Source organism: Rhinatrema bivittatum, chromosome 1 (assembly GCF_901001135.1).
Source record: "Rhinatrema bivittatum chromosome 1, aRhiBiv1.1, whole genome shotgun sequence".
In the NCBI taxonomy this organism is placed as follows: domain Eukaryota; kingdom Metazoa; phylum Chordata; class Amphibia; order Gymnophiona; family Rhinatrematidae; genus Rhinatrema; species Rhinatrema bivittatum.
The window spans coordinates 364,879,238-364,891,948 of NC_042615.1; the positions used below are offsets into that span (position 1 = coordinate 364,879,238).

At 42.0% G+C, this 12,711-nt stretch overlaps 1 protein-coding gene across 1 annotated transcript; it reads left to right on the top strand.

Annotated features, from left to right (window-relative positions):
• Positions 1-251: 251 nt before the first annotated feature.
• On the top strand, positions 252-3,887 carry LOC115096088. Its single transcript, XM_029610628.1, has one exon. The coding sequence runs from the start codon at positions 252-254 to the stop codon at positions 3,738-3,740; it is 3,489 nt and encodes a 1,162-aa protein (XP_029466488.1). The 3' UTR covers positions 3,741-3,887.
• The last annotated feature ends 8,824 nt before the right edge of the window (positions 3,888-12,711 follow it).

Below are 12,711 nucleotides of genomic sequence, written 5' to 3' on the forward strand. Positions count from 1 at the left end.
AAGGACATTGGAAGGCTGAGTGCCCTGAGAAACCACGGGAGGACGAAAGAGGGAACGGTTCAAAACCCTCAAAATCTCAAGAAACTGAATGGCAAATGGCGTTGGACGAATTGTCAGATGAGTCTGGTGACGATATCGGGCGAAACTCATGACTAACCAGGGAAGCCCTGCCCTCCGATCCGTTGGTAGAAATAAAGGTTGGGTCTAAAACCTTCAAAGGATTACTAGATTCTGGAGCACAACGATCTGTCATGACTACTGCAATCGCTATTCCCACAGCACAAAGCATCTCCATTGTAGGGGCCTCCGGGAAACCACTGGCAGCCCCTATTCTTCAGAATCGACAGGTTCGAGTGGGAGGACAATTAGTATCCCACCGATTCCTCTATGTCCCTGGATGTCCAGTCCCACTAATTGGTAGAGATCTCCTTTGCAAATTAAGGGCCACTCTACAGTTTGAATCAAATGGTGAAATCAAAGCTTCCTTTGCAGACAACCCTGTTTCCCTTATTTGCCCTCTCCAGGAGGAATGGAGACTACATCTTCCCATAGTCGAACGAACCATCGAGCACCGATATGAGGAAGAGACCCCTCTCAATGTAAAACGAAGGTACCTGATGGATAGCGTACCTTCAGTATGGTCTGAAAACAATCCAGGAGGACTGGCAACCGAGGCTGACCCAGTCTGGATAGAACTGAAAGAAAATGCACAAGTCATTAACCAAGCCCAATATCCTATTCCCTACGTGGCCAGGCAGGGAATACAAATACATCTACAAAGACTATTTGACTTGGGTATCCTGCGACAAGTCCGGTCTGCCTGGAACACTCCCTTGCTACCAGTAAAGAAACCTGGTACTAATGACTATCGACCTGTACAAGATCTACGAAAAGTAAATAGCCAAGTGGCGGACTTGGTGGCCCTGGTACCCAACCCTTACTCCATTCTAGCTCAAGTCAACCCCAAATCAAAGTGGTACAGTGTAATTGATCTCAAAGATGCTTTCTTCTCCGTTCCGGTAGCAGAAGAATGTCAGAAGATCTTTGCCTTCACATGGGAAAATGCGCACACTGGAATAAAACAACAGTACACCTGGACTAGGTTGCCTCAAGGATTCAAACATTCTCCCACGCTTTTCGGGGAACAGCTGGCAAAAGATTTGAAAACTTACCAGAAAAAATATGGGCCAGTAATACAATACGTTGATGACTTACTGTTGTTCAGAGACACATATCTTGACTGTGCGAAAGCTACCCTTCACCTGTTACAGACATTGTATTCAAAAGGGTACCGGGCAAGCAAAAAGAAAGCCCAAATCTGTGAATTAGAAGTAGAGTACTTGGGTTTCCGAATCCGTGAAGGCACTCGATGCCTTGGAATCTCTCGTACAAATTCGATAAGGCATCAGCCTACACCAACCTGCAAAAAAGAACTGCGAGCATTTCTGGGAGCTACTGGATACTGCCGGCTTTGGATTGCTAACTATGCAGTTATTGCCCAACCCCTATACGACAAGCTGCGGGGTAAAGAAGCAGAATCTCAACCCTTCCAGTGGGAAGGACATGAACTGGTACACTTACAACAACTAAAAGAAGCCCTGATCTCACCCCCTGCTCTGGGGCTACCTGACGTAACTAAACCGTTTCATCTGTTTGTAGATGAGAAAAAAGGAATGGCCATTGGGGTCCTAACTCAAACCTTCGGATCATGGGAGAGACCTGTTGCCTATCTGTCAAAAGGAATGGACAATGTTGCCAAAGGATGGCCGGGTTGTCTTCGAAGCATCGCGGCTGCATGCATACTAATTCCAGAAGCAGTCAAGTTGACATTTGGACAAACTTTGCAAGTAACAACTCCTCATACTATTCAGGGACTGCTCGAAACACATGGACCAAAGTGGATGACCAACTCACGTCTTGTAAAGTACCAAGCCTTACTATGTGAAACTCCTGAAATTCAAATACAAGACAGTAAAAACTTAAACCCAGCCACTCTAATGCCAGCACCTGAACCAGTAAGCCATGATTGTGAAGAAGTCATGGCTACAGTACACTCCAGTCGACCTGATTTAAGAGATCAGCCTTGGCAAGGCGCATGGACCTTATTTACAGATGGAAGTAGTCAGGTAAAGGATGGAGTACGAGTGGCTGGCTATGCAGTAGTAACTGAAGATGATATCATTGAAGCTGGACCCTTGCCTTCAGGAACGTCTGCACAAAAAGCTGAATTAATTGCCCTTACTCGAGCTCTTCAGTTGGCAGAAGGGAAAACTGTAAATATTTATACAGACTCTAAATATGCCTTCTTAACCATCCAAGTACACGGAGCATTGTACAAGGAACGAGGATTTCTCAATGCCGAAGGAAAACAATTGGCAAATGCGCCAGAGATCCATGAACTGTTAAGGTCCGTATGGCTACCACACAAAGTGGCCGTAATGCATTGCAAAGCACACTCTGGAAAATCTGATCCTATCGCTCTGGGAAACCAGAAAGCTGATTCTGCCGCCAAAGCAGGAGCCCAAGACCCTTATCAAACAAAAATGACCATATGTCCCCTCTTGCAGTTTCCAACTGAAGTACCCACCTACTCAGCCGAAGAAAACGACTGGGCAAAAGCTGAAAATTTCCATCAACAGAATGGGTGGTGGATCATATCAGACGGACGGATATGGATACCTGATACTATTGCGTGGACAATAGTAAGAGAAGCACACTGTCATACACACCTGGGACGTGATTCATTGGCAAAACTACTGGCAAAAACATACTATATAAACCGAATCACACAATTGACTAAACATGCAATTAATCAATGTGTTACGTGTGCAAGAAATAATCCTCGCAATGGACCTGGTCCTGCACCGGGACACGTTCTCCGGGGAACTATACCATTTCAAGTCTGTCAAATTGATTTCACCCACATGACCCCTGCACAAGGTTACAAAGCCATGCTGGTGGCAGTATGCACCTACACCGGATGGATTGAAGCTGTGCCTACGCGAACAGAAACTGCAAAGGAAGTCGTTTCCCTCTTATTGAACCAAATCTTACCACGATATGGATTACCAAGGCAGATCAACTCAGACAACGGCCCAGCTTTTACAAGCGAGGCAACTCAACACCTCACCAAAATTTTGGGCCTCAAATGGCATCTCCATTGCACATGGAGACCTCAAAGTAGCGGGACTGTTGAACGAGCTAACAGAACTTTGAAAAGTCAATTAGCCAAGCTATGTCAAGAAACAAGAACCAAATGGCCCAAAATGCTACCATTGGCATTGCTTAACATCAGATGCACTCCACGACAATCAGGACTAACCCCTTATGAAATGATGTACGCAAGACCGCCACCGTTGCCCTCTTTCCCCGAATCCTTACAAGTCCAAGGGGAAATGTCACTCAGCAACCAAATGAAAGGACTCTACAATACTGTGGAAGCAATTCGCAAATATACCTGTGAGACAGAGCCACTAATCTTAATCAATCCTATCCATAAATTCCAGGTGGACGACTCTGTGTGGATCAAGGAATGGGACGAATCAGACTTCCTTAAACCTCGATGGAAGGGACCATTCACTGTGCTGTTAACCACACCCACCGCTCTCAAAGTATCCGGTTGTCCCACCTGGATCCACTGGACCCGAGTTAAACCAGCCACCGAAACTTGGCAGGTTTCCAAGACCGGTGACAGCACCCTACGCTTTACTAGAAATACAGCAAAGGTCAACCTACTATAGAAACTAATGCAGTCACAGAAATACTAATAACCTGTTTGTTTCTTTCTTCTCTCGCAGGCATCAAAAGCATATGATCTCAATGCTCTGGAAGTGGGTTATCAGTACCCTCCTGGTAACCGCTCTAACTATCATATGCCCTTCTAGCAGCGATTGGAAATGGTTCATCAGCATCATCTATATCATCATTTCTGCTCAACTATGGCTCATCTTTGCCATAATCCGAGAATCCTATGGCTACTAATGATCCTAATAGCTATAGTATCAACATCAGTTCAATCTTCGCTCAGCCAAAACTGTACAGAATGCATCAAGCAAGTCCGCACTACAACTGAAGACGGGTACCAGTTGGTATTCACAATCATTCATCAATCTCAGCCACCACCATTATGTATAAAAAAGCCTGCTTGTGCCTTAAACACCACTCAAGGACAACAGTCTTTCCATCGATGTATCCTTAACGGCAAGCTCATCTGTCATTCGCCTACCACACCCAAGTACTACAATATAACGCTAACCACCGGATTGCCAAAAGCTTATACTTCTGACATCGTACCAGCTGGAAAAGGAATTCTATACTACATCAATTCAACAAAGGTCCTAATTGGAGGACCGCCCATTGTCTCCATTGACTTTAACGCCTGTGATGCCATCGACAAACATCCAAGTGCAGTGCATTGTGGTTCTCCAGCATGGAAGAAAGCCTACACTTTCAATCACAAATATCTCTGTCCTTATGACCGTTCCAGTAATCCCTCCCGGTGGCTACCATGTGCCGGGGACAAAGAACTTTCCGGATGGAAACTGGTCTGTGACTATACTGGAGGAGGATATTCAGGATGCCCTGGAATGGGTCGACTAAGTAAGGGAGCGGGAAACCTCATTACTCTAGAATGGCCAGTCCGGTCTGAGGGATCCCCATGGCAAGATACTTGGGGTTTTGGAATTGATGGCACAGGAGGAGATCCCATGACATACCTTACCATCACTCAGCGACGAGAAAAGCCGCTCCCTATCATTCATCAAACCACTGTGGTGGGATATCAGTCCTTCTTCGATGAAATTTCTCAAATCAATGAGGAGTTGAAAAAGCATGCTATCTCCAACCAAGCAAAAAATATGTTCATCAACTTAGCTGAGAACATAGCTTTATCTCTGAAAATACAAAATTGCTTTGTATGTGGTGGCACCAATATTGGAGAACAATGGCCATGGGAGGCCAGGGAGATTTTTCAAGCTGATTTGAACACTATGAACACATCCACCACGTATAATCGAAATCACAATCCTTATGAATGGGCTCTACAGACGGATGTCATTGGAAGACAATGTTTGTCACGGCACTTCTCCAAGTCGTACAAAGTGCCCGTCGGTAACTCACCATGCACAGGAGTTCTCACAGTTGCCAGTAACACTCAATCATGGTGGCAAACAGAAAACCAGACCATACCCACACCATTCTGGACTGAGCCTACCTTAAACGCTACGTGGAAAGAAGCTGGCCAATTAACCACGTCATTCATAGCCCCAGACGGCTATTACTTCGTATGTGGACGACGGGCTTATGAACAACTACCTCCTCAATGGTACGGTACCTGCTTCCTAGCTACTATCCGCCCTAGCTTCTTCTTGCTCCCAGTCACAGCAGGAGAAACGCTAGGGGTGCCTGTCTATAGTCCAATGAAGCCAAGTAGGCGACGAAGACATAAGGTCTCTATCGGAGACTGGTCCGATCAAGAATGGCCACCCGAACGGATTATCGAATATTATGGTCCAGGAACATGGGCAGAGGATGGCTCTTTTGGATACAGAACGCCTGTATACATGAACAACCGTATCATCAGACTTCAAGCTGTTCTCGAGTTCCTCACCAATGATTCCGCTCTAGCCCTTAACATTCTTGCCAAACAGAATACCAAATTAATTACTGCTGTATACCAGAATCGATTAGCCCTGGATTACCTCCTTGCTCAGGAAGGTGGTGTATGTGGGAAATTTAACCTTTCCAATTGTTGTTTGCAGATCGATGATAAGAGTAAAGTCATCGAAGAAATCACAGACCGTATGGTGCGGTTGGCTCATGTTCCGGTACAATCCTGGTCCGGAGCCTTGGATTGGACAGCTTCATTACCTTCCTGGCTTACATCTATTCCTGGGTTCAGGGAACTTTTATTCCCTTTATTATTTTTCTTATTATCCTGTGCACTCCTCCCTATGTGTTTCCCTCTTTTCCTCAGGAGCCTTTCGTCTATGATGGAGAAGATCGCTGATCGACGAGCAGCAGCCCAAATTATGATGCTGAACCAGTACGCTTCAATTTCTTCGCTACCCTTCAGTGATTCTTCAGACTCAGAAGATGAATCTTCAGTTTACTATGACACTAATTTTTAATTTAAAACATACGGCCACCTTGTTTGCTCAGGTGAAGTCCGGCTACAAAGGGGGGTGGAGCCAATAGGGCCCATCCGTCTCAAACCGGTGAAGACACCATCGACCTGGCTAACAATTTAGGGCCCTACTCAGTATTATGGTACTAATTATTTTCTTGTCATTTCAGTTACTTCACATATGAAGGTGATACTTACGCCTTCTTACCGAAGTTGAAGTATCAAAGGGGGGAATGAAGGAGTTCAATTTTATGGACTATCGCTGTACGAAAAGATCGGAAGAACTATGTCTAATCATGCTGTAGTGAAACGCACAGCCATCTTGATTTACTAACATTTGCAACGCAAACGAACCCTAACACGTAATGACGTACTTACGCACTAACGTTTAGTGAACGTGACTCCATTTTGGATTCATATTTTGTATTGTATTAATACGAACGCCGTCGCAAATGTCTAACCCGTCAATTAAATGACGAAACAATAATCTGATCATAAGCTACACCTACTAGAGACCACGCTAGCTATTGCTTGTTCAGCAGTTTGTAAAATGATTGTTCAGCAAAACCAGAACGCATGTGCAAAAGATAAGAATTGTAAAGTGCATAAAAGTTTGCTCCTGAGGGGGCGTGGTATGCAGTTGTACTAAGCCGTTGTCTTAGCTGCATCTTGCTGGCAATAAAAGTCTATCTTTGCGGATCAGTTGTCTGGACCTCCTTACTGATTAAAACAGACGGTTACAATAATAGTTAGAGTAGTGTGACAGATATGCAAAACCAGAAAATTAGAAAATGGAACAGCCTGAGATCAGACAAATAATATGGAAAATGTTTTTTTGTTTTTTTTTTTGTTTTTTTTTAAATAAAGCAGCCCTCATCACTTTCCAGGAAAACCACAATGCAGTCATTAGAGAAACCATTGTCATGTACTGTGAATATGATATAATTTTCATTTGGCAAGCCCATGCTACAAGAACATGTAAATTCCTCTCTGCACCTTGGGGGAATTTATGCCACTCAGTCTTTCTTCCTTGCCCAGACCTTGCAAAACGCATGGCGATCCCCCACGAATGAAACATATCTTTATTTTACCGCTTAAACTACTTAGTCTTTACTCTGTTAATTATTTATATACTAGTTCACAAAGTCTGTAGCAATGTGAGTCCAAGGCTCATCTGGTACTGGTAAGGGAAACCCACAAATCAAACAAACAGGGACTTATGCGTTGTGGATTGCACATTCGTTGACAATGAATGCACATCCCTATTAATATGTATGCCTCCAGGAGAGAGCTGGGAAACACTGGGGTAGGGGAAAGAACTGAGCTGGGTACAACTGATTTTCCGCACTGGTGAGGTGTTTAGATGTCTAATCTTGAGCACCAACATTGTTGGCCTAAGTTTAACCAGCTAGAGTTAGCATTTCTTTCACCACACCTAATCGTCTAGGTTGTGGCTGAAAATTAGCTAAATTTAGATAAATTGGGAGCTCAGTATCTTTTGAAAATTAACTCTATAGATTATTCTACAAAAGGCTTTAAATGTAAAATTAACATGGTTAGCCACAGGTATCAAAAAAGCACTTGAGAGAGAATCTCTGTCATCTTTGAGACACCTGAATCAATTCAACAGCTGCATAAAGCCAGCAAACATAAACTGTTTTATTCTATGCATATTTTCACACTATTGTCCTAATCTAAGTTAAAATATCCTGATGACAACATAAAAACCACCTGGGGATTAGTTCTTTTTATTTTTGTGCTAGCAGATTCCTATTGCTGCTTTGGCCTTCTGTCTAAGCTGGAACCTGCTGCTACTTGAGGTACAGTGCCATGCTCCTTGATTCACAACTGCCAGGGGTGCTTCTCCTGCAAAATTCTTCTTGAAAGGGAACCAGTTTTTTTTCCATCTAGCATTTGCTGATTCAGTATTCTAGCCTTCACTTGCATTTGATTTTACTCGCTTTTAATTTCATTAATGAAATATCTGAATAAATCATCCTTGTTGTATCAGGCCTTCAATCAATTAACCGAAGCTTGTGGATTAAGCATCTGCCTGTTTGCATCCTGCCTGCTGAGTGATTGATGCGTAAACTTGGGAAAAAAGTGCCGTTCTGTGGCAGCAAGGCTTTTTTGGCTTTGCATATTCCACCTCACAATCCATTGTGTTTCAAGCAAGGATTAATTTATGCCATGTTTAAACTTAATCCATTGACAACATATATTTCCAACCCATCAATGACCCAGGTGTACAAAATGAATTTCTGTCAAGTGGCTCATCTAAACTCAGCCTACAACCAGTCACCAAACTGATTGTGCCATGGAGTCCAATGAAGCAGATTATCCATCTGTCTGTATCATAGAATACTATTTTGTTTTGTTTCAAATTATTTTTTTTAATCCGGTAAAACATGGCAACCTATACAAATCTGACTTCTGATCCATTTTTCAATATTTCCCTCCCTTCGGGACAGAAAGGGTGGTGCAGTGTAGTTAGCTTTGGTGCAATAGTTTCATTGTAATCCTACCCTCTACATTTTTCAAAAGACTAATGAAAGATACCTAAAATACATTTTTCCTCATTATTTCAAGTTTGGGAATGAATACAAATGCTGGGAATGTGAAGAATTTAATCATGGCTAATGTACCATTTCTATGGGCAAACGAAATTATAATGATGCTTCTTTAGAGAGCTAGCCAAAATCCTTGGTGGCAGTACAGTCTCTGAAGCAGGAGGCTGCATTACAAGCTTTGATCACAGTCCATTAGTAAAGCTATTCTTTAGAAGGGCTTTAAAAAAAAAAAGTATTTGAACTGTATAATATAGTATATCCTCCTACTATGGGAATGATAAATGATCCCATAGGAAGAAACCTGCTTATTATAATGTTCAGAGAGCCAGACTTTTTAAAAGACTTTAATTTTAAAATCACAAAGTGGCAGTCAATTGAAAAAGGGACACTGAACTGCAAAAATGTGTTTTATCAGATTTTCTTGTCTGATCTCATGACCATTTCACCCATTACATACCTTCCTGTGAACACTGTACCTGCACAATAAGACATAGGGTCTGAAACTGCATTAACTGAAGGTTTCAAAGATAAGTGGCAATTCTATTCCTGCTGCACGTTAAAAAAATATTATATATATATATATATAATGTATAATTGTATAATTGCCCTTAAAATTTAAAAAAATGCAGTAGAAGCTGTCTGTAAATTCATTATAGTCACATAAAAGGGTAATGCTTATTTCTTTATACAACAGCACATTATATACATAATTTATAAAACACACATAATGCATCCTGAAATCATCAATAAGAAGGGGGCAGCCTCCAGGAAGTCGGTCCTGGATGTGTTAAAGCTCGCTGTCTGCTCTCCTCAGTCCCTGGGTGGCTGAGCATGGGGTGTTTTAAGATCAGAGCCAGGGATGCAGCTCTCAAAAGGTTACAGGTTTATTTAGACATAGACAAAGGACAATCCTTCATATTGGTCCTTCTAGATCTTTCAGCAGCCTTTGATACCGTCAATCATTCTATTCTCTTAAACCAATTATCTACAATAGGAATTTCTGGATTGGCGCTCTCCTGGTTCAAATCGTTTCTCACTAACAGAGGTTATAAAGTTAAAATCCAAAATAAAGAATCATCACGTTTCGACTCGACCATTGGAGTCCCTCAAGGCTCCTCTTTATCCCCTACACTCTTTAATATTTACCTCATGCCTCTTTGTCAACTCCTCACCAACCTCAACTTAAATCACTTTCTTTATGCAGACGACATACAAATACTGATCCCCATCAAAGAATCTTACTCAAAAACACTTGATTTCTGGGAGTCCTGTCATCAAGAAATCAAAAACCTCCTCAACAGCCTAAATCTGGTACTTAACTCCAATAAAACAGAACTATTACTCATTTCTCCGGAGAACAACAATCCTTCAACTTGTCTCCCAACCAACCTACAAACTACTCAAGTAAGAGATCTAGGTGTTCTAATTGACAATAAACTAAACTTCAAAGCCCACATAAACAAAACAACCAAAGACTGCTTCTATAAGCTGCATGTTTTAAAAAGGATAAGACCCCTCTTCCACACCAAAGACTTCAGAACCATCCTCCAAGCTCTCATATTCTCCAAATTAGACTATTGTAACTCTACGTTACTTGGCCTCCCCTCCTCCTACACCAAACCGCTCCAAATGGTCCAAAATGCAGCAGCCAGACTACTAACTAACACCAGGAAGAGAGACCATATCTCCCCAGTCCTAAAAGACCTCCACTGGTTACCAATTCATTTCAGAGTAATTTACAAATCTATCACCTTAATATACAAAATCATTCACCATCACACTACAATTGACCTACAAATTCCTTTACGTCCACACATATCCACAAGACCGACCAGAGAAGCTTACAAAGGATGCCTCATTGTTCCACCTACCAAAACCACTAACCACAGTACCTTAAGACACCGAGCCTTCTCCACAGCAGGCCCACAATTATGGAACACTATCCCACAAGATCTCAGAAATGAGCCATGCCTACTAACTTTTAGGAAAAGACTTAAGACATGGCTGTTTAGGCAAGCCTTCCCGAACTCCACTTAACACGCCAACCATTAAAGACTCCACTCAGCAACTATATATTTCGGATTATGTATATATACTGTACTATTGTACTATATACTGTACTATTGTATATAATTAACCTCCTCTTTCTCTCTCTATTTTTCCTCCTCCCAGTTTACAGCCCCTGTTAATTGTAACTGCATCTCTTCATCACGTTTAGTTATGTTCTTGGTTTGTTCTTCACACCCCTGTTTCATGTAAACCGGCATGATGTGAACGCTTTCATGAATGCCGGTATAGAAAAACCTTAAATAAAATAAATAAATAAAATTTAACAGCTGCTGCAGTTCCAACACTTACAAAAGTACAGCCAGGATCCAGAGAGAAAAGCAGAGTTAGGGCAACAAAAATTCCTCGTTGAATGGCTCTATGGTTCAGAATAGAGTCTATTAGCCTTCAGGGAGTGAGGAGAAAATTTTTTATATAGGGGCTCTCTAGCCTGCAGGGTCTTCCTGGGCTCTATTTCTCCAGACTGCTCTTGATCTGGCTGTGGGCCTTCCTGACTCCTTCCTTTCCTGTGTTCTTATCCTGATAGGAGACAAGCTCTATAATCATCATTTTAGCACATGATCAGCACCTAAGCAGATTAAGGGAATAATTTTGTAACAGCCTGCGGCTGCAAAACGTGAATAAGTTACACTAGATGTCCATGCGTACATTCCCTTGTGAAAATTATCCCACTAAAACTACCTACACACAATTATATCTGCTGAATCGGGCTGAGACATTTGTTGGGAGAATTTTACATATACTTTTGAAAATGCAAACCCTTCCTGACACTGCCCTCTTGAAGGATTCTATTCAGTACAGGAAAACTTGTATGAAAGCATGAAAAGTATGTATAAGTTGACCCATACATTGAGCAGGCTATTTTGTAGAAGGCCATTTTTCTGCAGAAAATACTATTTATCTGCAGAAGTCCGTTTGAAAATTTCTCTCAAAGGAGGTAATTTCTAATTGCCCACATAGATTTAAAGTCAATTAACTGCAGAGTTTTTGTATCAGTTTTCAAAGGGAAAAATATGCTCATGCTACCTGCACGCTTTTCTACCTGCCAATTTGTGTAGATCTGAAAAGAATCATGCACATACTTTGGAAAATGTAAAAGGATAGATGGAAATGCTAATCCCTTTCCAGCTCCACTCCTGGGAATGACTCTGCTCATTAGTCTGTGTAACCCTCTCATGGAGACACACTTATCCAGTTGGGTTTTCAGGGTCTCCTGTTTATGCAAATGTATCATATGCATACTCATTACAGATATCCTAGAAAGCAGACTAGTTAAATTTGTCTCCAGGATAGGACTGGGAAACTCTGGTGTAAACTTATATCCAAACAGGGGATGCGTGTGCAGGAGGAGGACTTTAAACTGGAATCATTAGGGATGGGTCAACAAAATCCAGAGGTAAATAAAACATTGAATACTTGTATAGAAATGAAAGAAATGGAAAAAAAGTGGCTCATAGTATAAGAACACAAGACTAGTCATACCTGGTCAGACCAAGGATCCATCAAGCCCAGTAACCTGTTCCCAACAACCAACTGGCCTGGGAATGGAAGATTGCTCCCAGGCCCCCAGCTGGACCACCATGGAATTTGGGTGAGTCTTGGGGGAGGTGAGGAGGGTGGGGGGAGTTCTGCTGATGGGTGGGTCAGGGTTTCTTTTTATTAAACCACTTTTTAACCACCCCCTAAAAAATAAAATGCTAGGACAAACCACACAAAATGTCATGGGTTTTCCTATCATTTTTTTTGATTCCCAAAATGCAATCAAATAGGAACTGTCATCTTTATTTCCTATTTCATTGCAAACGACTGCACATCCCTAATCACAAATACCTGGCAAGATCCCAAGAATAAGAAGTGAATATCTGCAATTCCACCTTAATAATGGTTTATGGAGTTTTCTTCCAGGAACTTGTTCAAACCATTTTTAAATGCAGCTACACTAATAGCTTC

Coding starts and splice junctions, on each gene's coding strand:
- LOC115096088 (XM_029610628.1), top strand. CDS start 252: ATGACTACTGCAATCGCTATTCCCACAGCACAAAGCATCTCCATTGTA.